At 48.9% G+C, this 27,786-nt stretch overlaps 1 protein-coding gene across 1 annotated transcript; it reads right to left on the bottom strand.

Moving 5' to 3' along the window:
• Positions 1-8,529: 8,529 nt before the first annotated feature.
• Positions 8,530-22,340, bottom strand: Eno1 (enolase 1). Its single transcript, XM_036178858.1, has 12 exons — positions 22,213-22,340; positions 19,250-19,343; positions 17,139-17,234; positions 15,964-16,022; positions 13,611-13,680; positions 13,136-13,269; positions 12,071-12,293; positions 11,105-11,302; positions 9,883-10,084; positions 9,498-9,606; positions 9,332-9,390; positions 8,530-8,903 (listed from the first exon to the last, which is right to left on the bottom strand). The coding sequence occupies exons 2-12, from the start codon at positions 19,332-19,334 to the stop codon at positions 8,834-8,836; spliced, it is 1,305 nt and encodes a 434-aa protein (XP_036034751.1). The 5' UTR covers positions 19,335-19,343; positions 22,213-22,340; the 3' UTR covers positions 8,530-8,833.
• Positions 22,341-27,786: the final 5,446 nt, after the last annotated feature.

The raw sequence follows: 27,786 nt of genomic DNA, 5'->3' as shown, positions 1-27,786 counted from the left end.
GCGCAGTGCCTTGCACCGCATCTGGAGAGTCTAGGTGTTGACAAGGACATGCTGTCCAGGAATTTTCCTTTATCCAAAGATGGCTCCATTCATCTCACTGAGCTTTGTTCCAAGCTTTGGGTTGACTTCGCCTTGGCTATGAGCCCCAGCGAGCCAAGGATAGACTCTGTCCAATCCCAGGAAGGGCGAACCTGTGCCAACTGCTGGGGCTACAGAGCAAGACTGGGAAATGCTCCAGGGCAGGCTAGCCAGCAGGCAGCAGCACCCGAGGCCCTGGGTTCAGGGTGGCTCCACCGCGCCCCCTGGTGGTCAATTAGAGGCCAGGCAGGAAGAACCGGGGCTGACTACTCCTCTGGTCTTAGAAAGAGGATGCCAGAGGCCTGAAGCCTGCCTCATCAGCAGAAAGCTGTGAAGGGTTTAGGGTCCCTCTGATTAGCTTTCCAGCCCTCAAGTGTTTGAGAGGGAGTCCTGGTTCTGTATTGGTAGGTGACTGAGGCTTTAAATTCAGGGAAGACCATCAGGCCCCTCCAGCAGCTGGCCCTCACTTCCCTGCCCTTCTCTACCTTCTCCTCCCCTTCCCCATTTCCTGCTTTTAAGTTTATTTTTAAAAAATATTTTATGTGTATGGGTGTTTTGGCTGCATGTATGTCTGTACCATGTGGGAGCCTGGTGCCCATGGGGGCCAGACGAGGGCATCAGATCCTCTAGAACTAGAGCTATAGATGGTCATGAGACACCACGTGGGGCCGGGGAATCGAACCGGGGTCCTCTGCAAGATCAGCTAGTGCTCTAAGCATCAAGCGATCTCTCCAGCCCCCATGTCCTGTTCTTTCTTTTTGTTTTGTTTTTGAGCTGAGGATGGAACCCAGGGCCTTGTGCTCTACCGTTGAGCTAAATCCCCAACCCCAACCCTGTCTTTAAAAAAAACACAAACAGGGGGCTGGAGAGATGGCTGAGAGATCAGAACACTGACGACTCTTGCAGAGAACCTGAGTTCAACCCCCCCCCCCCCAACATGGTGCCTCACAACTGCCTGTGACTGCAGTTCCAGGGGCTCTGATGCCCTTTTCTGACTTCTACAAGCACTGACCCTGTTCATATGAAACTTCCTGAGGCTTTTAGTGCCAGGGGCTTGGAGAGTGGGTAGAGAATGATTGCTAATCGGTGTTCTATTAGTTACTTTTCTTTGCTAAAACCCACGAGCAAGGCAATTTATAGAAAAGGAGTTGATTTGGTTGTATGCTTCCAGGGGGTTAAGAGTCCATCATAGGTCAGGTGATGGTGGTGATGGCGGTGGCCCACGCCTTTGATCCCAGCATTTGGGAGGTGGATCTCTGTGAGTTCAAAGCCAGCCTGGTCTACAAAGCAAGTTCCGGGACAGCCAAAGCTACACAGAAACCCTGTCTCCAAAAAAAAAAAAAATCACAAACACACATACACACAAACAAACAGATAAATAAATGAATAAAGAATCCATCGGAGTCCAGAAGAACGATAGCAAGCAGCATGCATAATGTCAGGGGCAGGAAGCTGAGAGCTATGAATTCTACTGCACTGAATTCAAGCCTGTGGTGTGCAGGTGAGGCAGTGTCTTCTGCCAACTTAGTGAGTTCAAGGCCAGCCTGGGCTACAGGAGACACTGTCTCATAAAGCCAACTAAAGAAGCAGACAAAACATAACGGTTCCCTCTCTGTTTTTGCTCTGAGACTTTAGACTTCCTCCAGTATATATGATTGGGCCTTCCTTCTGTGGCACATAAAGCCACCGGAATGGACTGGAGTTTGTTTATTTGCTCAGTGGGACTCCTGCTGTGCCCCAGGTGCCCTCTTCTTGGTCCAGGAACCACATCACTGAGCACTGCACAGTCTCAGAGAGCTTACCTTGAAACAAAGGAAGACCAGACAAAAGACAGGTGTGTGACATTTTAGGTGATGTTAGGTGTTTCCCCTGGCAAAGAAAGGAGCAGCTGCTGGGCCTGAGTGTACATGTACATTTGAGTAGATAGATGTATGGTGATATTTTATTTGTGCTGAAATGTGATTTTATTTGTATGTTAATAAATAAAGTTGCCTGGGGATCAGAGCTAATAGCAAACCATAGCAGAAGCTGGGCGGTGGTGGTACATGCCTTTAATCTAATCACATGGCAGGCAGAGTCTGTGTGTTCAAGGACACAGCCATCTTGGTGACACACACCTTTATTTAATCTCAGTATGAACCATAGAGACCTGGAGGTCATGTGGTTGGGTTTACAACCAATGAGAAGGCAGAACAGAAAGTCAATAAAAAGACAGACACACAGGAAGCAGGCCTCTTTCTCAGGGGAAGGACGGCAGCGGTCAGTGGTAAGAAGGCAGTTTTTAGTCTCAGCTCTCAGCTACTGCTCTAACCTCTTGGGCATTTAACTCTGCATTTGGCTCTGTGTTTCTTATTTAATAAGACTGTTACATCTACATAGATGGCAGTATGTCCACTTATGTTGAAAGTGTTTCTCCCCAGGCAGTGGTGACACACATCTTGAATCCCAGGACTCAGGAGGCAGAGGCAGGCAGATCTCTGTGAGTTCAAGGCCAGCCTGGGCTACAGAGTGAGTTCCAGGACAGGCACCAAAACTACACAGAGAAACCCTGTCTTGAAACAACAACAACAACAAAAAAAACCTTTCTATAAAATAAAAGCATATTTCCAAAATAAGGAAAAACAACATAAAGCAGAGAAGCTCAGCATCCTGGATCTAGGAATGAAATAACTTTCAGGCACACTCAGACTCCACAGGGATCAAGACCTCCCAGTCATTGAAGTCACCTCCATAACACACCAGAACAGTTGGAGCTACAGTCAAACCTGGTGCCTCCAGGGCCTCAGGATACATGGTCAACATTTTTGATGCATTCACTAAAACCCACAATATCATATTCCCGAAGACGGTGAAATGGCACCTGTTACCAGTGTTTTGCCACTGTTAAGGAAAATTATCAAGATCTTGTTTTTCCAGAAATGGCTTTGCAACAATGTCAGGCCCTAGAGAAGGGCAGAGGCTCCCTCAGACTGCTGTCCTGAGGCCTGAGCATGCTCTTCTTAGAAATGTGTGGCTGTCTGGTGGCCAAATAAGGGAGCCGGAAGGTGACTGTCATCAGTCAGCGGCAGTCTCAGAAGTGGCTGTACGTGGTGACATTAGAGGGTTTTTAATTGCTCCTGAATTAATGTGCTTGCTTCTCACCCCTGGGGCGCCTAGGTTTAATTACTGTCTTAGGTCACATATGCAAATGAGTCTGCTATCATCCTGGCCCCCATGGACAGCAGCCCTGATTACCAAGCTTTGCTATTCTGCAGCCGGAATGCCAGGTTGGCCTCCTGGAGAGCTGGCAAGGAAAATCTGAGGCGGGTGGTGCTTGACCCACAGTCAGGGCCTAGGAGAGCAGGACAGCTCAAGGATGTGTCAGGGGCTCCTCTCAACCCTGGGCACAAGACATCAGTAGTCAGCATGGAGGAAACCCTGGAGCTCAGGAATGCTTGGCGGTAGAGAGCACAGCAACGAACTGGGAAGCTGCCTACCTGCAGTAGACTGTAGACCAGGGCTTCCAGCTTTGCCTTAGAGAGGGGAGAGAGAGAGAGAGAGGGAGAGAGAGAGAGAGAGAGAGAGAGAGAGAGCGCGCTGAGGAGGGCTGAGGGCCTGAGAGAGGGCTCTACAGGTAAAGGCACCTACTGCAAAGCCCGATGACTTGAGATTCATCCCAGATTCACGTGGTGGAAGAGAATCGACTCCAACACATGAACATCCCCCACTACACACACACACACACACACACACACACACACACACACACACACACACACAATTATTGTCATATTTTTTTTTGAAGGCCATGGTTTGGAGGTGTAGCTCAGTGGTAGAGCACATCCCTAGCAAACATAAGACTTTGGGTTCAGTTCCAAGTTCCTGAGGGATAAAAGACAAAATTACATGCACACACATGAACGAAAACCACACACACACACACAGAGGAACACGCATACATCCCACCTTGGAGGCTAGGCAGGTACCTAAGAAAAGAAAGCATGATTGTGGATCCAAAGCTGACAGTAGAAGGCTGGTTGTTGGTGTCTGGGAATGTGGGAGCAGTATTACTCACTTTCCAAACAAAGAACCAAGAAATTGTTATCTTCACATAAAATTAATAATAATAGTACTGGTAATAAGTTGTTATTATTATTTTTCAACAGTGAAAAGGTCTGCTCTTCCAGAGGATCTTAGTTCAGCTTCTGGCACCCATACACCCATGCTGGGTGTCCCATCATCACCTGTAACTCTGGCTCCAGTGCACACATATATGAATGTCAAAGAAGAAATCCAAGCAAGATAGTCCTCCTGGGTCGGGGCTGGGGCACAGTGTTCTGAGGATGCTTTGAATGGCCCATCATGATGGTGGTGGTGCTTCCTCAAGTGTATTGGCTTATTTGAAAATTTATTTTTTTTATGAGTACGGATATTTTGCCTGCATGTATGTCTGTGCACCAACAGGACCAGAGGAGGCCGTAGGATTTCTTAGAACTAGAGAGTTACAGATGGTTGTGAGCTGCCTTTGGGTGCTGGGGATCAAACCCTGGTCCTCCGGAAGAGCAGGCGGTGCTCTTCATTGCTGAGCCTTCTCTCCAGCCCTGTGTATTTGTTAAATCGTGTCCAATTGCAGGTAAGATGAATACTTGTTACGAGTGCAAATCACACCTTAGTACAGCACGTTAAAGCGGCGTGCAGCAGAGCTGGGAGTGGTTTTCCCTCAGGCAGGTAGCGTGGCCCTCCCAGGGAAAGGCAGTGGCGATGGGGCCCACCAGTTAAGAGCACTTGCTGCTCTTCCAGAGACTCAGGCTTGGTACTCAGCACCCACATCAGGCAGCACACACACACACACAACTGCCTGAAACTCCAGTTCCAGGGGATAAAATGCCTCCTTCTGGCTTCTGAGAGCACCAAACAGGCAACTCGCACACGTATGTACATATATAAATGCAGGCACTTACATGTACACATAAATAAATTTTTTTCTTCTTTAAGAGAAAGCCTACTGGTGGTGTCATACGCCTTTAATCCCAGAACTCAGGATGCAGAAGCAGGCAGATTGCTGAGTTCAAAGTCAGCCTGGTCTACAGTGAGTTCCAGGATACCCAGAGCTGTTACACAGAGAAACCCTGTCTTGAAAAACCAAAAATAAACAAACAAATAATTTTTTTTGAGGAAGAAAAAAGTTAACCTTGGTGAAGAGCAGGGCTTACACCTAGAACCCCAGCCCTTGGGAGGCTGAGGCAGGAGGATTGTGGGAGTAACAAACAATAAACCAGATTGTTTGGCTAAGAGGAGCATCTGTTGTCGGCAGGGTTGGGACAGAACACTCCACCAACATTTCCGGTATATCCATGGGGTGGGCTTCAGAAAAATGCCCCAGGTTACTCAAGAATCCAGAAACTTCTGTGAGGAAGATGGAGACCACAGATGTGCACTGACACCATGTTCAACATAACCATCTTTGTCCAGATAATGGAACAGAACGCCACTGATGTCTGCACCCTCACTTTCAAAGATCCAGTCAGGGCTGAAAGGAAGCTCAGCAGTATGGAATTTCTGTCACCAGTGGGACAGCCTGCCTCCAACCCCAACATGTGATTTTTTGTTTTTTGTTTTTCTCCTCCCGTCACTTTGGCATAAACACACACACAGACACACACACACATACACAGACACACACACACACTCTGAGTGTGCAGGGGGCAGTAGAGAAATATTCAGAAAGCCGAGGTGAAGTCCTGAGACCTACTGAGCCAGGCGCAGTTTAACAAGATGCTAAGGTTTCATTGGTCTTCTTACACAGGATACAATATGTGATTGTTTGGCCTGTTTTATTCTGAATGACAGCCTAAGCTGACAAGACATTGCACTTAGTATCTGTGGTAACAGGAGCACTTGAGGGTGGGGTGGGGGTGGGGAGAGCTATTAGCTTTCCTTGTTTGTTGGCAAAGTCAGACTCCAGAGCCTTGCAGCTTTGCTCTGTGCCCTCAGCTACTGCAATTAGGCTCTGGTGGGAAGCAGGGAGCAGGTGTTGGGATCCTGCTGCTCTAGAGGAGGCTGATTTGGCTGCATCCACAGGCCTCGCTCAGAATGCACTGGCAAGGCACACGTACAACCCTTCCACACATGTCCCAGCTCTGTGGACGCAGCTGCCATCTTCCTGTCTCAGCTGCATTCCCATGACCAGGGGGCTTTCATGGAGGCTTGGCAGCTTTAACCTTCTCCTTCAATGCTTGACATTCTAGCTCTGCCCAGGCACCACCAAACCCTGGACCCATTCACTTCATGCTAGTGATTTTTAAGCTTGGCTGTTTGTATCAAAGACCGATGCCTTGGGCTCCAGGAGGGAAGGGAGGAGATTCGGGGATGAGGCCTGAGCAAGGAATCCCTTGTGAGATCCTCATGTGGCCAAGTAGGAGAACCACTGCTTTAGACTAGGATAGAGGCCCAGGAATTTGTGCCCAAACCAGATAGCAAATAACTTGTTTTGTGACAAAATGGATAAAAACACAGAACAAGCCGGGAAGCTAGCAATTGCTACTGCTGCTGTTTTTCAAGGTCTCTGTAAACTCATGTGGTCTAGAGCCCCCAGTTTTATGATAAATGCCTCCCTAATGGCTTCATGGAAACTTGGCAGTCATAGGACCTGTCCTCTTGAGGACAGGGCCCCAACTGTTCATGTCAGGAATGCACTTCCTTAGTGCTGGGTCACCGCTTCCCTTCCTACCACCTAGGTGTGCACAGGACACTGCAGGTGGTCCAGCCTGAATGGCAATGCCACCAGCACCCACATGGTGGCTCACAACCATCTGGATTTCAGTTCCAGATGATCCAATGCCCTTTTCTACCTCCATGGGCACCAGGCACACATGTGGTGCACATCCCACACCTGCCAGAACACTCAAATAAACCCAAAGTGATCAATGCTCTTCTCTGGCAATCAAGAAATGCCCGCAGCAAGCCATAAAAGGGCACAGGGTAGCTTGGTGGTAGAGTCTAGTGCTCTTCCAGAGGACCCTTGTTCAGTTTGTAGCCCCTATGCCATCCAGCTCACAACCACCTGAAACACCAGCTCCAGAGGACCTAACACCCTCTTCCACACTCCATGGGTCCCTGAACTTACGTGTGCATTATTATAGAAATAACCTAATATAGTAAAAATAAAATTGTTTGGCATACTGTGTAGATCTGAGTTCAAGGTCATCCTGGTCCAAGCCAGAGATAGTGTGGCATACCATCCTGAACATAAACTAAAACCCACTGGAACGCTAACTTGCTACTTATAGTAGAAACAATGCTTCAGACTCACCTTCTCTTCAGACAAGGTAGTGTTACCTACAGCAATCCTCCTGTCTCAGCCTCCCATGTGCTAAAGTCACAGGTATGGGGTACAGCACCCAGCTTTGGAATCTGCATTGAGATCAAAAGCTTATAAAGCTATTTCTGGCTGTGGGGGACTATGTAAAACTATTGTGATTTGTTAAGTGTGTGGAAGGATTTAACCGTTTGCCTGGGTCCCTGATTTCTCAAACACTGGCCTATTATTGTGAAGCCACGTTGCTGTGGCAGCTAAAAGCCATTTATTACTAAAGCTAACTAACTTTGTAGTACTGAGGTTTGAACCCAGGCCTTGTACATGCTAAGTTCTCCACCCATTAAGCAACTTCCCCATCATCAGAAAGAAATGCCTAAGGGTGGGGGTAATGGATGGGGCTACTCTTTTCTGACTGGCTGACAAGATTCTCACCAAGAATGGTCCACAACAACTGGTCATTCCATAGGCTGGTGTCTACCTAACAAGGAGACCTGGGAACTTGTGCAGAAGAGAACCATCAGAACTCCCATCTGACAGCAACCAATCTATTTAACCTCACACTTTTGAAAGCTGAGTTTTTTGTATGAACATGGGAATGAGTGTCGGCCAGATACCTGTGGGACAATACTCCCTTCTCTACTGGCCACTGGGCCATCTTGTTGGCCCATGTCTTTTAAACACCAGAATTCCTCACACTGGGTTCAGGGTCTTGCTTAAGGATTTTGGTGTAGCTTTGTCCTTCACTACCTTGAAAGGAGACGCTCCCTCGCTTCTCACAGCAGACAGGGTCTCCTGTACAGCACTGGCTGCCCTTCAACACACCACCATTTAATCACACTGCAGGAAAGATGGCTCAGTGGGTAAAGGTGCTGGCCACACAGTGACCAGAGCGTGGGCAGAGCCCCAGACTGGGGCATGTGTGTTTGCCGATCCCTTTGTACAGGTGAAGAAATGCAATCATGTTCTGTCGAGGATGGCTGGTAACCTCTCTGCTGCAAGTCCTTCCAACATATCATTTGTGGGTAAGCTTTGCATGGATGCCTTCTGCCTGGCAGCTCAATTCCTCTTTGCCCTGCTGACCTTACTTAGGAAAGACGCAAAGGTCCTGCAGACTTTCCTACCCAGAACATTACAGATGCGACTCCAGGCAGTGCTTATGGGTCACTGAGGCTTTTATTTTGCATGTAGAACTGCTGGGGCAGGGATCTTACCTGCGGCCACCCTAAAGATTACACTGGGCTTCAGACACTTAGCTTGGAAGTGAGGTGACAGAAACAATGATTTAGACCAATCACATGATTACAAAGCTGGGCTTTCCAGCGGGCTCAAGGTGGTCAGGTGTGGCTGTCTAAGGAAGCAGAGGCATGGGGGAGACAAGCGCTGGGCCAGCTTTGAGCTGCCTTGTTGACATCAGGGATAGGGTGGAAGCAGCTGGTGGCTCCAGGGTTCTCCACAACTTTACTTGGCCATGGGGTTTCTGAAGCACCTTCCGGCAAACTTGGCCTTGCAGCCCAGCTCTTCCTCGATTCTTGGAAACAAAGAGAGGAAGAGAAAAAAGAGCAAAGTCAGCTCCCGGTACAGAGGGTGTTGTAGCCCACGGCTGTTAACTCTAGTGCATGGGAAGTGGAGGCAAGGGGACTGCCATGGGCTTGGGCTAACCTGAGCTACATAGTGAGCTAATGGCTACACCAGGGAGGATGGCACAGCCTGCAGTCACTCAGCTTTCCTGACAACTAAGAGAGACAGACTCTCATCTAATATAATAGAGCCTGAATGGCGGCCTATTCTGCCTTGCACCAGAAGATGGCAGCACCACATAGGACAGACACCTGCCTCTAGGCACACTATCAACCATAGGGTCTGTGCCCGGCCCTGTCTCAGCTGTTGTTCAGGATGAGATTCCAACAGCAAATGCCCACCCATTTGCTCCCTGCTGTCACCAGAAAGTATCTTTACCTAAGGATCTGATTGTACTTGGCCAGGCGCTCAGATCGGCATGGGGCACCAGTCTTGATCTGGAGGGACAATGCAAAAGCCATCATTACAGAAGCAAAGGAGAATATGAAAGTTAAGCCCTTCACTCTCACTCCTAACTAACTGCACCCAGACAGGCAGCTCTTACCTGCCCAGTGCAGAGTCCTACCACCAGGTCAGCGATGAAAGTATCTTCAGTCTCTCCAGAGCGATGGGACACCATGACGCCCCAACCATTGGACTGGGCCAGCTTACACCTGAAGAAAGAGCACAAGTAGATTATGTGATGTACTCTGCCTCATCTTGTGTTGACCAGTTTCCATGCCCAAGCTACAGCGTCAGTGCCTGGCACTCCTGTGTCTTCATCCTCAGCTCACACCGTGGCAGCAAGCTCCCAAGGCCTCTGCTAAGCCACAGGGAGGGAGTGAGGATCAGGCAACCAGTGCTACTTGCCGCATCCCTCTTGCTGCCACCGTCTACCTGAAGTGTCACTTGGAATCACCAGTCCCAGAAGCACCCCGAGGGCTACTCACGCCTGCAGAGACTCGGTCACAGAGCCGATCTGGTTCACTTTGAGCAGGAGGCAGTTGCAGGCCTTCTCACTCACAGCCTTGGCAATCCTCTTAGGGTTGGTTACTGTGAGATCGTCCCCAACCACCTGGATGCCTGCACTAGCAGTGAACTTCTTCCAGGCCTCCCAGTCATCCTGGTCGAAGGGATCTTCGATGGACACCACTACAGAAAAGGGGAGTCATCGGTGTGGGCTGTGGCCCCGGGACCATTTCCCTCTTCCTCCTCTCTGTCTCTTTTTGAAGGGGAAATTATTGTGCCATTCTGTTTGGCCTAGCTAGAACTTGTGGTCCTCCTGCCTCTGACTCCTATGTGCTAGGATTACAGGTGTGCACCATCGTATCAGGATCTGCAGTTTCTCCTTAAAGGGAAGTATTTACATGCTTAGGCAGTTGACATGCACAAACCTGAACATTCAGATGCACAACGGGGCTGGGACTAAAGGTTAGTGGTATAGATGAGACAGACTCTGGGCTTTATCCCAGCACCCCAGCCTGTTACTCTGAAACCAACAATAGCCTTGAACGGCATGCCTCAGACTCCTGCTTGGATTAAAGGAATATCTTAATTGTGCGTTGAGCCGGGGTCTTTGTGTAGCCCAAGTTAGCCTTGAACTTGCAATTTTTCTGCTTCAGCCTCTGAATGATGACATAATGGACAGACTACTTCACCCAACTAAGATTATAAAATTGTTAAATTTTAAGACAGTGTCTGACTATATAGCACTGACTAGCCTGAAACTTGCTATGTGGACCTCAAACCCAGAGATCTGCCCACCTCAGGTTACAGAGATTAAGGGTGTGTACTACAACATCTGGCCTAAAATAAGCTGGTACTAATTAAGACTGTCTCCACAGAGGGGGTAGGGTTGGGGTGGAGAGATGCCTCTGCTCTTCCAGAGGATGGGGTTCTAATTCCCAGTACCCAATAGCAGCTCCCAACTAACTCCAGTTCCAGGGAACTCAACACCCATGGGAAAACATCAATGCACATAAAATAAAGTAAGGGGACAGGAGTAGCATGACGAGCATGTCGGGGTCAAGGCTTAACCCCGACCAACTGGGCCCATCTCCACAGCAAGAACTGGTGTGAGGTTTCTCTGCCCAGACCCCTGACTATGGATTGAGCCACAAACTTCAGCTGGCAGAGGGAAGGAGAAGGGGACAGCAGCCTCAGAGCACTCACCTGGATAGTTCTGGATGAAGGACTTATAGAGGTCAGCCAGCTGGTCGGGCGTGATGTACCTGCTGGCATCATCAGGAGATTTGAAGTCCAGGTCATACTTGCCAGATCTGAAGAACTCAGAGGCAGCCACATCCATGCCAATGACAACCTGGTCAGTGTAGCCGGCCTTCCCAATTGCGTTCTTCAGCAGCTCCAGGGCTGGGAAGAGATGAGGCAAAGGTGGGAACAGTGACAAGTGAGGGCTGTCACAGAGCAGCCATGAATTTGGGGTTGTCAGGCACTCATGCTCAAAAGGCCATTGGTCAGGGACCCTAGACCCATAAGTGGCAAACTCACACGGGCCTTCTCATGGTCAAAGGTCCCATATTTAGTGTCATGGCAGCTGAGATCAGCTGTCCTGAGAACTGGCTTTAAACAGAACAGAGGCTGGGATCCAAAGGGAAACCTCAGGGAGGGTCATCTCAAGTCAAGGCTGCCAAGACTGAGACATATGGCTCCTGCCTCCTGCCAATGACCCTACCAGCTAGAAGGTGAATTCACAATAAAGTCCATTTAACAGGACAAAGGGCCAGGGAGAGGGCTGGTAAAGGTGCTTGTCACCAGGCCCAACAAGCAAAGCTCAACACCCAAGGCGGAAGAATTATGTGTATGTGCACACATATACACAAAATTAAAATGGGATCATATAAATTAATTTGCTAGCTGGACAGATGTCTCAGTGGTTAAGAGCACTGACTACTCTTCTAGAGAACCCAGGTTCACTTCCCAGCACCCATATGATAGGTTACTACCACACAGAACTCCAGCTCTAGGGGATCTAGGACCCATCTCAAACCACCCCAGTAAAATGGCAGAAACAAATACAAAACCTAAAGGTTTGGTTTTCCTCAAAGCCTGTCACCAGTCTTGATCCTGTACACAAAGTGGCAGGTATGAGGGGACAGTGCTATAAAGCTCAATGCTCACCTTCTTTGTTCTCCAGGATGTTAGGCGCAAATCCGCCCTCGTCACCCACGTTGGTGGCATCCTTCCCATATTTCTCCTTGATGACATTCTTCAGGTTGTGATAAACCTCTGCCCCAATACGCATGGCTTCCCGGAAACTGGAAGCCCCCACAGGGAGGATCATGAACTCCTGCATGGCCAGCTTGTTGCCAGCATGAGAACCGCCGTTGATCACATTGAAAGCCTGGGAGAAGCAGAGGCGAGCTAAGCCACCAGCCAAGGGAAGCCGTAGGATATGAAGCCTGACCAACTAGCTACTATCTGGGCCACAGGAGCCTGGCCTCGGGTGTGTCAGGACTTTCTTGAAAACTAGCTTCCTTATACACTGTGCTGAGAGTCACAAACAAAACATTGAGGCACAGGATCCCCAAGATATGACAGTCAACACTGTAATGGTTAGTATTGTCAGCCCAACACAATTTAGAACCACATGGGATGGTTCCTACAGAGGAACTGTCTAGATCATCCACTGGCATTTCTGTGGGGATACTGTCTTGATTAGGTTAACTAGTGGGTAAAAGCAGTCCACCGTGGGTAGCACCATTCCCTGAACTACGTAAGGGTAAAGACTAGCTGAGTTGACGTACTTGGTATGTCTACATTCACCTCCTCCCAACAGGTCTCACTAAGTAGCCCTGGATGTCCTAAAGTCCACTGTGTAGACCAGGTTGGTCTCAAACTCAGGGACCCACCTGTTTCTGCCTCCTGAGTACTAGGATCAAAGGTGTGTGCCACCACTGCCAGCTTAATTGACCTTTGATTTAGGGAATTTAGCAGTGATTTATTTACTCCACAGACTAAGCCTGGTATTCTTTCAGTCAGAAGAGTACTGAGACCGAAGTGTGCAGTACTACTGCCCAGCTCTGTGCCCTGTTGCATCCATGATGTCACTGCCAGCATGGGCTGTACTCAAGCTCGAGCTAAAACAAACTTTTCTTCCGTAAACTCGCTCTCTTGGAGTGCTGTGCTGCAGCAAGCACCAAATGAAACAGGACCACTTCTAGCAAGTTTCCACATGTCACTCACGGGAACCGGCAGGATAACTTCGGGGTTGCCAGCCAAGTCAGCGATGTGACGATAAAGGGGCACTCCCTTTTCTGCGGCACCAGCTTTGCAGACAGCCAGGGACACTCCCAGGATGGCGTTTGCACCAAATTTCGCTAGAATAAAACGAAAATGGTGAACGGAGGCCATTTCTCTCTCTCTCTCTCTCTCTCTCTCTCTCTCTCTCTCTCTCTCTCTCTCTCTCGTTTTTGAGACAGGGTTTCTCTGTGTAGCTTTGCGCCTTTCCTGGAACTTGCTTTGTAGACCAGGCTTGCCTCGAACTCAGAGATCCGCCTGGTTCTGCCTCCCAAGTGCTGGGATTTAAGTTGTGCACCACCACAGCCCAGAGGCCATTTCTTAGCAGCCTTTCTCCCAGTGGCCTGCTGCACATGCAAGATCCTCTAGAGAACCCATGCTTCTCCTGAACCAAGGCCCCACCCTGGGTTGCGCAACTCACATTTATTTTCAGTGCCGTCCATCTCAATCATCAGCTTGTCGATCTTCTCTTGTTCCACAACACTCAGTTTCTACAGGGGAGATGGGAAGATGAGCACTAAAGCATCACTTGACCTCTGCTCTCACACCAGGCAGCGCTTCCGAAGGGTGTGAGTCCCAGGCACTAAGTCTGCCTTGCTTGCAGGCTAAGGTCTAGGAGTGAAGCTCAGCAGATTCCTATGCTTAGAACCCTGGCTCAGTCCCCAGCTCCAAAGAGGATAGGGTAGATCAAGAGGAAACAAAACCACATTTCACTTGTTCCAATCAACAGCTTCAGGCATTTCTCTGGATCTACAATAGACTACAGTCTACCTAGGGAGTCAAGGTCACATACACAAGGCAGGCATGTACAGCATGAGCTGTATGAAATGTTATTACAAACAGTTGGACAGAAACTAAGCAATAAAGCTTATTGTTCAGTCAAACAAGCAGGGCCCTGCAGAGGCTATCTCTAAGGCTTCCTTTTTGACTAACACAACAGATTTCCATTGTCTGTTGAGGGGAATGTATGGCTACACAAACAGTCCAGAATCATTTGGTTGAGCCAGGCCGTGGCATTAATCCTAGCACTCTGGAGGCAGAGCCAGGCTGATTTCTTTTGAGTTCGAGGCCTGCCTTGTCTACACAGTGAGAACCAGGACAGGCACCAAAGCTACAGAGAAATCCTGTCTCGAAATGTTGATAAAATGGATATTTTGGTGAGCCAGAGATGGCTCAGATGTTAGGATCACTTGTTCAGTTTCCAGAATCCACATTGGCAGCTCACCATTGTCTACAACTCCAGTTCCAGAGGATCTGAAGCTACTTTCTGGCTTCCCCACGCACCAGGCATGCACGTGTTGCATAATATACATGCAAGGACAACTCATGTACATGACTGCATCCTTCTCCAACTTTCTATACAATATTGTTCATACAGGAACTATGTAAGGGAAAGAATCACAACCCTGTGGTGCCATGTGGAATGTTCTGCCATCCAGTTGCTTTGACAAGACATTGCTGAAGAAAGCACTTGCCCAGGCAGAAAGCTCCCAGAGGCCAAATCTCATTAGAACTAAGCTCAAGCGTGTGTCCCCAAGAGTAAAGTGTGAGGGGATGGCCTGGGGACGAAGGGATAAACATTAAGGCATAGAAGGACGTGCCCAGGAGACTGGAGCAGAGGGCACAGGCAGTTGTAACAAGCAACTGTCTGGGGACCAGACAAGCAGAACTAATTACAGCTTACAAAGGCTTGCTGGGGACAAATGGCGGTGGAGGGACCAGATGTTAGCAAAACAGGAAGAAGGAAGTATGGCTAACTGCTCCCTGAGAAGTGACTTGGAAAAGACCACAGCAGGATTCCGGGGAAGGCTGGGAGCCACTGGACCCTTCAAATGCATTTCACCCACAGCAGATTTGCAGTCTTGACCCCTGCTTGAAACACCAGGCTAAACTAAGATGGAAAAAAAAATCACTTGTATGTCTGAGTGTGTGCTGTGTAGCTGTGTATGAGGGTGACTACAGAGTCCAGAGAGGGCTTTGGAGCTCCTGAAGCAGGAGTCACAGGTGCTTGTCGCCCCCACCCCCCATTTGAGTTTTTTTATAGCAGGGAAAGGGTTGAACTCAGGGCCCTGCACATGTTATGCAAACATTAGATACTCTAGGGGTGGGGGTGGAGTCCTGCCTGTCTCCCAAGTACCTGGGCTGTAGACACATGCTGCCACAACCAGTTCTGAGGTGCTTGGGACTGAAGCTCAGACTTTTTGTTTTGTGTTCTTTTTTCAAGACAGGGTTTCTCTGTGTTGTTTTGGAGCCTTTCCTGGATCTCGCTCTGTAGATCAGGCAGGCCTCCAACTCAGAGATCCACCTGGCTCTGCCTCTCCAATGCTGGGATTGAAGGTGGTACTGCCACTGCTGCCACCAGCGGTGAAGCTCAGGCTTCTTGCATCTGTGTACATTATCACCTGAGCCATATCCCAAGTCTCAGTCACTACCCAAGCCAACCCAACAGAGCAATAAATCCAAAGTCTATGTGTTTACCATGGACAATGTCCCACAAAGTGCTATTACAACCTGGACCATGACCTCCCAAAGATCAAGACTGCACAGGGACAATGCCAAGAATCCCCACCCCCTGCCCCACCCCACCCAGTTTCCGGTGACATCAGCAGCAACAGCGACACACAGGCAGCAGGCGAGTTAGACACATGCATGAGGGAATCCTCTGAACTCTGAAAGCTCTCAGAAAAAGCTACCCTGTGATCAAGAAAAGCCCTGGGCCTGGGATTTGCTCTGGTGGCACGGATACCCAGTAGTTACCAGGAGGTGGGTCCTACCTTGCTAACCAGAGCAGGTGCGATAGTTTTATTGATGTGCTCAACAGCCTTTGAGACACCTAGAAGGAACAATCATGAAATTATTGACAGCATTACAGTATGCAGGCTTGAGCAGCATTGCTGGAGCACTGGAATTATGGGCCCAGAAGCCCACCAAAGACCCTCCACAGGACGTTAAACCCCACCCCCACAGAAGCTTTCTGGCCCAGTCTGAGTGCTCTTCCTTAGGACCCCAGGGGGTTAGAGCCACACCAATCATTCCAGAATGATCTGAGGGACGTTAGTTCAAGATCATGCACTGGGAAGACCAGCTGCACACCTAAGAGGCTGGGCATGTTACCTGGGTGCACAAGGCTGGTGCCAGGAACTCATTAACATACTTAACAGGTCTTGAGACGCCTGCCCAGTAGAGGTGAATAGAGAAGGAAGAAGAAACTCAGGAAAGAACAGGCTTCAGAGGAAAACATGAGGAAAGAGGAAGCAGGAGAGCTGCAGATGTCAGGCTTCTCCTAAATGCTGGCCCGTTAGGGGGAGGACCGGGCTGTCCAGCTCTAGAGGGGCCTGTTAAGTGAGGGGCCTCGTGTTTTATTTGGAGACAAGCTCTCACATCTTCCCTCTCCTGCAGAACCCCTTTCTCAGCTGTTGCCTCAACACCACTACTGTGCCAACATTGATCACAGTAACACTTTATGGTCTTTGGTCTCTTTGGGGAAGATCTCCATACACCTTGCAGGGCTAATACTGCACCAGGGAAGAAGGTAGGGTCTAATTCTGGGTCCTCTGCTATATCTTGGGAAAGCAGATTCCATTTACATACCAAGTTTCTAGGTCAGTCTGCACACAGCCAGGTCGAGGCTGATATACCCAGGCTGTGCCTGGCAACAGAAAAGCAGACTATGGAATTGTCTGTATGCCTCCACTGATGGCCAGCACTTCTCTCCATTGAAAATGGGAGTGCTTTCCAAAGTTCAGATCCTTCAGAGAGGAAGAGGTATGTACATAAAACTAACAAGTCCCCTTGTGTTTCATGCCCTTTCCAGGCTTGGGAATGTGGGCATCAGCAAGCTACCTGCTGGCTTTCCATATGATAACTAACAGTGCTCAACAACATGAGTGAAACCTGGAAAAGGGAAGAGGGGCTGGTGTGGACGTCGGATGTGAGTTCCTAGCCTTACCCTTCCCCATGTAGCGAGTCTTATCATTGTCACGGAGTTCGAGGGCCTCGTAGATGCCTGTGGAGGCACCACTGGGCACGGCAGCTCGGAAGAGACCTGCAAAACAGGTGGGAAATAGCAATTAAGAAATACAGAACACACCTGTAATCCCAATGCACGGGAAGGCCAGGCAGCAGGGTCTCCGTGTTTGAAGTCAATTCTGTCTAAAAGAAGACTTGCCTTAAAAAGCAAGAGATCCAAACTACCAAACAAACTGACCCACACTCCAGACCCCGCCCCAGTGCATGCATCTGGTCTCACTGTGGCTTCCTCTCCGCCAGACATCCTTGTAGAGCACCCTTTACATTGAGTCTAGTACAGATCCAAATAGATGCTCAGATGTCTGCAAGTGCCTGAGGGACCTGCAAGGTAGTCTGTTTGCAAGCCAGCTTCCTGTGCATCCACAGGGCTCTGACCTAGGTGAGGCAAGGATCAATTCTCCCTCCAGCACAGACTGAATATTTGCCTAGGCCAGAGTTCAACTCTCAGTAGCATTTAGACAAAAGATAAAATTCCATTCATTTCAACCTGAAAAAACAACTTTTGGAAGCCAGAGGTTGCCATCAATTGTCTTCCTTGACACAGGATCTCACTAAACCTGAAGCTTACACAGTTGGTAATGCTGGATGCCCAGTGAAATGTGGGGATCCCTCCATGCCTGTCCCCAAGTGTAGCCCATTAGATGTATTTTTTTTCCTGAGACAGGGTTTCTCTGTGTAGCTTTTGGAGCCTGTCCTGGAACTCACTTTGTATGTAGACCAGGCTGGCCTTGAACTCAGATTCACCTGTCTCTGCCTCCAGAGTGCTAGGATTAACACCTGATGGAACCTAGCATCCTTGGTATTTACCATGAAACACACAGCCAGGATACAGCTAAGAGCCCTCCCTACAGCGAGGCCAGAGCTGCACGTAAACCGGCCCTGGCAGGACATTTGAGGATCCTTCTTTTACAGAGGGATGGGAGGATGGGCAGGAAGGGCTGGGCTCTGGTGTAGACTTGTGACTCAGACAATGACTCAGCTCTGAGTGACTGGCAGGTCGTCGTGTGCTCTGCAGGACCTTGAGACATGTCTTCCTCTGGTCCCTTTCCCTGACAACCACTACATCATCTCTGAAGACTAAACTGGAAGCAGCATAGGACTCCTTTTGAATAGGAGAAGGTTCCTGCTATGTAGCCCAGGCTGTGTCTCAAAATTGGCAATCCTCCAAGTGCTGAGATTAAAGGCATTAGCTGCCACACCCAGCCAGTTCCTTAGAGTAAAACGTCCTGTCGTCCCCCCCCCCTCCTGAGTTGATCTTGTATCCTGCCACTTTACTGAAGGAGTTTATCAGCTATATGAGTTTCCTGGTAGAATTTTTGGGGTCAGTTAAATATACTATCATGTCATCTGCAAATAATGAAAGTTTGCTTTCTTCCTTTCCAATTTGTATCCTTTGATCTCCTTTTGTTGTCTTATTGCTCTGGCTAGAACTTCAAGTACCATATTGAATAAATATGGGGAGAGTGGACAGCCTTGTCTTGTTCCTGATTTTAGTGGAACCGCTTTGAGTTTCTCTCCATTTAATTTGATGGTGGCTGTTGGCTTGTTGTAATTTTTTTTTTTTTTTGCAAAGCTGTGATTTGAACTTAGGACCTCCCAAACGTTGGGCAAATTCTCTGCTGCCTATATTTCCAGTCCATTGAGAGAAGTAAAAAGAGCTTCTGGGATGTCCCAAAGCCCCACCGGGGATTTGCCACCATATCTGCCCCCCATCTCTTTCCTCATCCCGTCGGGGAAACGGTCTATTGCCCCCTCTGCTACGAAACCAAAGGATGATCCTCCTTTAGGAAAGGGCTTAAGGCTTCACTTCCCTTCTCTGCCCCAATGGTCCACTCAAGCCATATCCATCCTGGCTAAACACCAGCTGCAGAGTTGGGCATGGTGGCACAGGCCTGTACTCTCAGTAGAGGGATGCCTGAGACAGGTGGGATTTGAGCAGATAGGACAGGCCCTTGAGATATATACGGCTCAGGGGTGGTCAGGGGAGCAATGGAATGTGGTAAAGAAACCATGAAAAAAATGGGCACATACCTTTTGAGGTGCAGAGGTCAACCTCAACAGTGGGGTTCCCACGGGAGTCAAAGATCTCTCGGGCACAGATCTTGAGAATAGACATGGTCTGTTTCTGGAGGGAAAAAACAATTCATACTCTTCATAAACTGTAACAGTATGTTGCTTCATTCAAGAGATCACTTCTGAGGGATCCTGGACTTAACGGAGAATGAGTGGGCTAAGTGTTACATACAAGAGGCCTGCTTATCAAAAGGCAGAGAGAACTATTTCTTAAAAATCAGACCAAGGACTGGCACTTCAAGCCACGTGGTACAATTACTGAATCACTCCGCAAATTGTTTTCTGAACCAAAGTGTGCTTTGGTACATACCAAAATAAGTAAAAAATTTTGTAGGGACTCGAGAGATGGCTCAGAGGTTAAAAGCACTGCTTGCTCTTCCAAAGGTCCTGAGTTCAATTCCCAGCAACCACATGGTGGCTCACAACCATGTGTAATGAGATCTGGTGCCCTCTTCTGGCCTGCAGGGATATGTGCAGACAGAACACTGTATACATAATCTTAAAAAAAAATTGTAAAAAAAATGGGTTGGGGATTTAGCTCAGTGGTAGAGCGCTTGCCTAGCAAGCACAAGGCCCTGGGTTCGGCCCTCAGCTCTGGGGGGGGGGGGGGAAGCTGCATGGAGGCTAAGGGCCTAGCTTAGCGCTCATGTGGCATGCTCAAAACCCTGCCTGGGCTACATCCCCCAGCGATGGAGTGGGGGTGGTAATGTGTCCTTGAGCACTACCAGGGGAAGAATGGGGGAGAATGAAAAGCTGGAGACCGTACTCCAGCTGTACACCCAGAAGGAACTGGGAAAAACAATGAAGTCAAGTCACAAAGGTCACAGGCTAAACTATGTAAAATTAGGCGAAAAACAAAACAAAAACACCCTGCAGACTGGAGGGGAATCTGGCATTGTAAAGTGCAATTGTGAGCAGGGGGGGGGGGAGCCTAATTCAAGACTGTACCCCATGGTAACAGCAGCCTATTTAGTTGATAGAATTTGATAACCAGTAAGAAATTGCTGCCGGGTGGTGGTGGCGCACGCCTTTAATCCTAGCACTCAAGAGGCAGAGCCAGGCGGATCTCTGTGAGTTCGAGGCCAGTCTTGGCTATCAAGTGAGTTCCAGGAAAGGCACAAAACTACAGAGGAAGCCTGTGTCAAAGAGCAAAAAACAAAAAACAAAACAAAGAAAAAAGAAAGAGAGAAAAAAGAAAAGAAATTGCATTTGGAAGACAGGAAATCCTAATTCCTTGGTCTATGATCATCAGTACCGACAATTTCTGGTCTGTTGGCACATGTCTGCTAGCTTGGTTAGCACGTGGGTGATCAACTCCTTCCGCCATATTTTGGTAACGGCAATGTCTTCTGATTTGTATTTCAAAAGGGCATTGTCTTATTTTTTTAAAAAAAGTGTCCAAGAACACTAAAGAGGTTTAACTGGAAACCACCCTGAGAAGAGTTAGTGGACAAGTCTTTAAAGCAATCCCCATTGCTTACTTTTTCTCCAATAGGGTTCCCAAGAAGGAAATTTATCTAAGAGCTTCTCGAACTAAATTGGATGAGCCGTGAGGCCAAATGAGTGCTCAGAAGCCATTGTCTAGCTGGCTTCCCCAGATCCTCTCTGGCAAGGGCCGAAGTGGCAAAGGCATCTTTTTGTTTCAACCGAGAAGCCACTTCTGTGGTTTTGTCTTTTGAGACAAAGGACCTTTATGCACTTAACAAGAAAAAAAAAGTAACTACTTTTTACCCTCTGTTACAAAGTCTCCATTTCAAAACATCAAAGATTTACTGTTTATGCTTCAAACACATTTCTTTATACTAGGCTGGGTTTAAATACCATTCTTTGTCTTTCCTCCCCACCCCCCCATTCTATGTATGCCAGGTCGATCCGAACTCAGTGATACTCCTGCCGCAGCCTCCCCACTGCTGCGTTTACATGTGTGCATCACCATACTTGGCTTGAAGACATTTTAGTTTTCTTTTCATTTACTTGGGGCGGGAGTTGGGGTGGGGGCGCCCACGTGCCACCGCGCACTGTAGAAGTGGGATTACTAACTTGTAGGAGTTGATTCTCTCCTCCCAACATGCGTATCTCACTCGGATCATCAAACTGGGCAGCAAGCTCTTTTCCCAGGATAAAATCTGACCCGCTACCCCCTAGGTCTCTTAACTGGATTGTACACCAGACCAAGGGCAGAAAAGTTGACCTAGAGGTCAGGGTATCAGTACACGTCGGCTCTGGCCGCCCCCAAAACCAAAGGACCACGCTTTTTAGGCCAGATCGAACAGGAAGTTTTCTTAAATACATCTTAAGGTCTGTTCATGGCCATCCAGGAAGCCCGCAGGTCTTGCCTAACTGGGGTGAGGTCCCTTAAGGGCTTAGCAATTATCCAATGGAACTGCTGCAGGTCCCTCTAGAATAAGCACGTAACCGGTCAGGAGTACACCGGAACAGAGATGAGCTGGACCACTCCCGCCCAGTGACGCTAGATTGCGGTCCAAGAGCCCCAGCCCAAGCAGAATATGCCGGGAGGTTGGGCGTGGGGGCTCTGCCTCTTAGGCATCCTTGTTTTAGGCCCTTACATTTTGAGCATGGTTTTCATGAGTATCAGAAGGTCAAGCCATTCTCTCCCTCAAAAGCCTTCCACTTAGCTACAGAAATAATAGCACTTTTCCACTCCCCAGGGCGACGATCACCCATGTTTTGCATTTGCTGTTGTCGGCTTGGGAGCCCACTTAAATTGCAAGCCTGTAGCTGTGTATTAACAGGTGGATTTGCACCCCCCACCCCCCTCCAAAAGCCCGCGCCCTTCCACGAGGCTGACCAGAGTGCTCCCTGGGTACCCGGCCCGCGCCCAGGGTAGGGGGTGCACATGCCCACCAGACTCCCAAGCAGAGTTCCTGAGCGAACCTTCTCAAGTGGCACCCGAACCCTACCTTGCAGCCGGGTTGCTGTGCAGGAAACGAACAGATGTTTCTGCAAACACCCTGAAGAGCGTTTAGGAGAGACGTGCGCGCGACCCTGGTCCCAAGCTGCTCTAAGCGCCTCCCACTCCGACACCGTCCGCTGTACGGGAGTCCCCGCCCACTTCTCGCCTTTTGGGCCCGCCCTTCCTGCTCCTTGTTTTTCCATTGGTTCCGCGTGCTATCACTCCAGAAGAAGAGCGTGACTGAGGTGTCCGCTTGGCCCGCACAGACTGGGGGCGATGGCTCGGGGGCGGGGTCAGTCGTTGCTGGCTGGGCCTGTGGCATTGTCGGGTGGCCGGGATGGCTTCTCACTGGGAGCCGGGGGCTTAGCGGGGGGTTTACCGGGGCCGGATGAGGGGCGGGGCGTCGCGTCACGGCCGGCATGCGGGCTCAGGCCCGCCGCACGTATCACTTGTTCCACACGCTGTCGGCGTGGTTGCAGCGGCAGCGAGCACGGCCAGCCCACGACCTTGTTGCCCTTCGCGGCCCGGCCCTGCCGTGGGCCTTGCCCCGCCCCACCCCGCAGAGCGGGAGACCTCCGCAGTGTGGAAACGTTAAGCCCCAGCGTGGAAGCCTCACTCGCGTGGAACAGAGTGGAGATGGGGTGGGGGGGAAGGCTAGGGCACTGCGCCTGCGCACGGCGTGCTCCTTCCCATCCCCTCCCCCCGCGAATCCACTCTCGTGCCCTGCGCCAAGGTGACCCTGTCCTTTTGTCCTTTCTGTGAAGAGTCTCAGACAGAGGAAGCCAAAGGAAAGCCAACTTTCCCATAATATTACCTAATCGTTTTATTACTGTGTGCAGGGTATCGAAACCAGGATCCCACTAAGTAAAAGCAGTACCCTGGTGCTCCACCGCCCCGCTACTCCACCCTGCTCTTAGGAACTCTCCTGTCGCCGAGCTCCCCCGCAGTGTGAATTAATCCCTTTTCCCTGTTAACGTACCTTTCTCGAAAGATTTAATAGCTCTTTCTCCCTATGTGTGGGCTAGATCAAACCTACCCGGAATTTTTTCGAGACCTATACTCGTGTTTAGAGTTTGGGGTTTTATGGAGGTCTGAGCTCTAGACGAGTGCTATATTCCACAGTGATGTGGCAAGTGACCGGAAGGAGTAGGTGGAGTCATTTTACTTTCAGAGTCATTTTCCATCCAGAAATTAAACCTGTTGTTTAATTACAGCCCTGGAGAAGCAAAGACTGGCAGATCTCTTAGTTAAACGTCCGCTTGGTCTACATGATTTCCAAGCCAGAGAAGGCAAAACGATGAGACTCTGTCTCGACGAAAAAAAGAAAGAAAAATATTGATAGCCATTAAAAGCTACACAGAGAAACCCTGGCTCGAAAAAACAAAACGAAACAAAACAAAAACCCGTTGTAGGGCCAGTGAGATGGCTCTGGTGGAAGGAGAGAACTGAGTCCTGCAAATTGTCCTCTAACCTCCATCTCCCACCCCAAAATGTAATACTAATAAAAAAAGAAGAAAAAAAAATCAGATTGAGGCAAGCTTGGGCTCAAACACTACTTAAATGAGCTTGCAACTCCTGAAATGCGGACATTTCTCCACGGCAGGGCTGAGGCCAGCACCTCTCTCCCTTTTCCTGTTTCTCCTGGGCTGTAAGTCTGGAAGTTAATGTCATTTCTTTCTATATCTTCCATATTGTCTTTCATAAAGAGATTGAAATATGCTGTTGACTTTGGTTATTATATCTTCTAATCAGCTACAGGAAGCTGCATTTGTCTCTTAACCTCTAGCATTTTGCTCCAGGCAGATCCTGACCAAGGTTTCCAAAGCGGGGAAGGACTCCAGCTTACTGAGTCCAAGGGGTTAAGTTTCCATTGATGAAGAAGCAGGATCTTTGGGATTAAATTCAACAAAGAAGCAACAAGGGGATTGTAAAATGATTCATTAACAAATGTTAAGAATTTCACAAGCAGTTTGTGATTTCACCAATAATACGCTGGCAGCATAAATGGAATATCCCCTGTCCCATGACTCAGCAGCTAAACCAACAAAGCTCCCTCTCCCAAGCCTTGTAAGAACTGTAAGAAGAGGGACACTCTGAGCTCTATTTTCTGTGTGATTCCAAGGCCCTGAGAGGGCCTCTTCATTTTACACTAAACTGGTTGGAGAGATAAACATATAATAAGACTGCACTTCTCACAGCTGTCTGCTAGGCCCAGTGAATCCGGCAGGAATCTGCAGCAAAACATGATCTCAAAGCGCTGCCTTTGCAAGATTCCTGGAGCTCTCAGAATTTACTCGCTGCTTCTTGCCTTGTCTCCAAGGGTCTCCAGGTTTTGTTCCAGGCCCTGCTCACATCTCTCTGCGGTCAGCACAGGGCTGTTCTTGTTATAGGCAATTAGTCGTTATTTCTCACTTGCAGGAGCTTGTTGGGCAATTGTATGGCAGTGGCAGATCAAAGGCACAGGGAGAGGAAGTGAGTAACCGGTCTTCAGAATGTCATGCTTGAAAGCACTACAGGGTATCCGCACCTAGACACTGCACTGAAAGAAGGCCATTGTGTGGCCTCTGACCCACCTGGCTGAAACCTCCGGTCAACTGAGAAAGTGACATACCTCTTCATGAAAGTGGGACCTAGGGCTGACCACGAAGCTCAGTTGGTAGCATGCACAAAAGCCACTGCATAACCTGGGGATAGTGGCACCTACCTATGAGCCCAGCAGTCAGTGGGTAAAAGTAAAGGATCAGGGGTTCAAAGTCATCCTTGACTATGGAGCAATTTGCTGGGCCTGCAGAAGACTCGTGTTCAAATTTATTACATGAAGTATCCTTAGCTTTTTATATGCATCTCCTGCAGCAAACTATCTGAGCTCTGCCAGGTGGTAGTGGTGCACGCCTTTAATCCCAGCACTCGGGAGGCAGAGCCAGGCGGATCTCTGTGAGTTCGAGGCCAGCCTGGGCTACAGAGCAAGTTCCAGGAAAGGCACAAAGCTACACAGAGAAACCCTGTCTCGAAAAACAAACGAACAAACAAACAAACAAAAAATCTGATTTCTGATTCAGTTTGGAAAAATAAAACAAGGCCAGTGAGATGGCTCCATGGGTAAGGGTGCTTGCTGCAAAGACTGACAGCTGAGTTTAAACCCAAGTTTCACATGATGGAAGTAAGAAAACCAATTCCCACATCAACCTCAGGTTCCTACATCCATACATATCTGTGTGCATGTACACCATCACACATGTGTGCCTACACATATGTACATTTCATGCACACATGTATCACATACACACACACAGAAGTGGTTTTGTTGTGTTGGGGTTTTGTTTTGTTTTTTTTGTTTGTTTGTTTTTGCATTGGTATTTTGCCTGCATGTATGTGTAAGGGTGTCAGATCTCGGAGTCAGAGACAGTTGTTAGCTGCCATGTGGATGCTGGGAATTGAACCCTGGTCCTCCGGAAAATCGGTCAGTGCTCTTAACCTCTGAGCCATCTCTCCAGCACCCCCAGAAAAATGTTTTTTAAAATGAAAAAATGAAATCTAACTCCTTACACTTTTTCTAGAAATCAAATTCCCTTTGATTACTATCACCCTTCCCAAGTCTCCCACTAGGAAAAACAAACACATTTTGTCTCTATGAGTTGCAGCCAACATTCTGCCCTCGGGATGGTTTTGAAGGCACTCAGTAGAGCAACAGTCTCACTGGTGTCTTTGTGTGCAGGGATGGGTGGTTGTGGTGAAGTCAAGGGTGGCCTGGGTTAGCGCAGGGTGGCCTGGAATTCAGCTCTCTCTCCCATTTTAGCATCCTGAGTTTGGGGATTACAGGCAAAAGCCAGCACGTATAACTGCATGAGCCTCTTCAAAGCTGACTTAAGCTATAGGAAGTAGGGGTGGGCCAAGGAATGCATTTGGGGAGATGGACTGGAACATACAGTATGTTTTTTAAAGGGCCAAGTTATGCATTCACCAAGAGAATGAAGAGAAAGGTTTGACATTAGAAAGCCCGAGGATTAGAGGCTGTGGAGCAAGAGGTGGCCCCCAGGGGGCTGAGTCCCCTCACAGGAGATAATGGAGGTGGGAAGGACAGGTGATGGGGCACTGGACCAGCAAGAGGCCACCTTCAGCCATTCTGTCTCAGCAGGCCACAGTGGAAAGCCTGTCTACCATGGTGCCAGAGAGCTCTGCCCCATTCTCCCATGGCTTCACAGGATGCATTTTCTTGGTAATGTGTGATACCTCTAAACTTGCAGACCAGGGCTTGAGCTGTACCAGCTCCAGGTGGCTGCTATTAACAGGCTGGGAAGCCATCCTGGAAGGAGCTGGTGCCTTACAATAGCAGTTGAAGCAGATTATCATGACAGTTTTTTACTTACCCCTGTGGGATCTCACCTCCATTTTCTCAGGATTCTAAAGACTGCCACTCCAGTTGCCCTGCGTGGTCCACTGAGAAGTTTCAGGTGAACCCAAGATAATGAGAAAAGTCTCTATGACGGGAGCCATAAGCCTAAGCAACCCTTGACACACTTGCTGCCATATTTAGGCTTCTCTCCTCTTTTCTTAGATCTAGGTCTTGCTTAAGTCTCTATAGCACCAGAACCTCCTCTCACAGATATCAGAACCTCTTCTCAGATATCAGGTGAATGAGCTGCAGTTAAGCAATTAGGCAGTTAGGCAAGAGTAGATAGATAACCCCCAGAGCAACATTCCCTGCTGGCCGAACAGCCCATAATTAAGTCCCTTCCTGCTCACAACCCCCTTTGCCTACCTATATATGCCTTTAGAGAAAAATAAAAATGTGGAGCTTGATCAGACGTCCTGTCTTGCTCTCATTCTTTGTGTCTCTTGTCCCTCTCATTCGCCCGCCCTCCCTTTAGGTCCCTGTTGAGGACCCCGCTAGCTAGGGCACCTCTACCTGTCACAGCCAGATAATGTTACTGAGGAAGCTTGATTACCTATCGGGCACCATGCTGCTCACATGTGTAAGTAACTCACAAGTGTCACAAAGTCCAAGGCTGCTCCCATCCCCATTATCTCTAATTTCTGTTGTTGTTTATTTTGGTGTTAGAGGCTGAACCTACTACCACAGAGCTACTCATGACCAACCAGTAGGTTATAGATGCTTGTAAAAGTGGAAGTGCGCCGGGTGGTGGTGGCGCATGCCTTTAATCCCAGCACTCGGGAGGCAGAGGTAGGTGGCTCTCTGTGAGTTCGAGGCTAGCCTGGTCTACAGAGCTAGTTCAGGACAGGCTCCAAAGCTACAGAGAAACCCTGTCTCAAAAAGTCAAAAAAACAAACAAAAAGAAAAAAAAGAGTGGAAATGCTGGGAGGGGGGAATGGCAATTCAGGGATCCGGCCTCCCCATCCTCAGCCCTAAGCTTTCATCCTGAAGCTGGCCTGCTCCCTGGATTGGGGTGATATACTCAGCAGGAAATTTAGTCAGTTAATGTGTGTGCATTCCTAGCTCAAGACCACAAGAGCCCAGAGTTAAGAGCCGCATGAGGTCTCAGGGTTTGTGGCTGCTACCTACTCCTGCGTTTTCTCCAGAACAAGTTTGTAGCTAGAAGGAAAAAGTTTGCCAAGCAGAAAG

The sequence above is a fragment of the Onychomys torridus genome, chromosome 2 (genome assembly GCF_903995425.1).
Source record: "Onychomys torridus chromosome 2, mOncTor1.1, whole genome shotgun sequence".
Classification (NCBI taxonomy): domain Eukaryota; kingdom Metazoa; phylum Chordata; class Mammalia; order Rodentia; family Cricetidae; genus Onychomys; species Onychomys torridus.
Note: the sequence above shows the minus strand (reverse complement) of the source record. Positions and strands in the feature narration are given on the sequence as shown.

Bases quoted from the DNA above. Each gene is read 5' to 3' on its own strand.
- Eno1 (XM_036178858.1), bottom strand. From the start codon at position 19,334: ATGTCTATTCTCAAGATCTGTGCCCGAGAGATCTTTGACTCCCGTGGG. The intron at 16,023-17,138 runs GTAAGGCTAGGA...TGTTCCTTCTAG, and splicing joins GACTCGCTACATGGGGAAGG to GTGTCTCAAAGGCTGTTGAG. The intron at 13,270-13,610 runs GTGAGTTGCGCA...GTTTTATTCTAG, and splicing joins GGACGGCACTGAAAATAAAT to CGAAATTTGGTGCAAACGCC.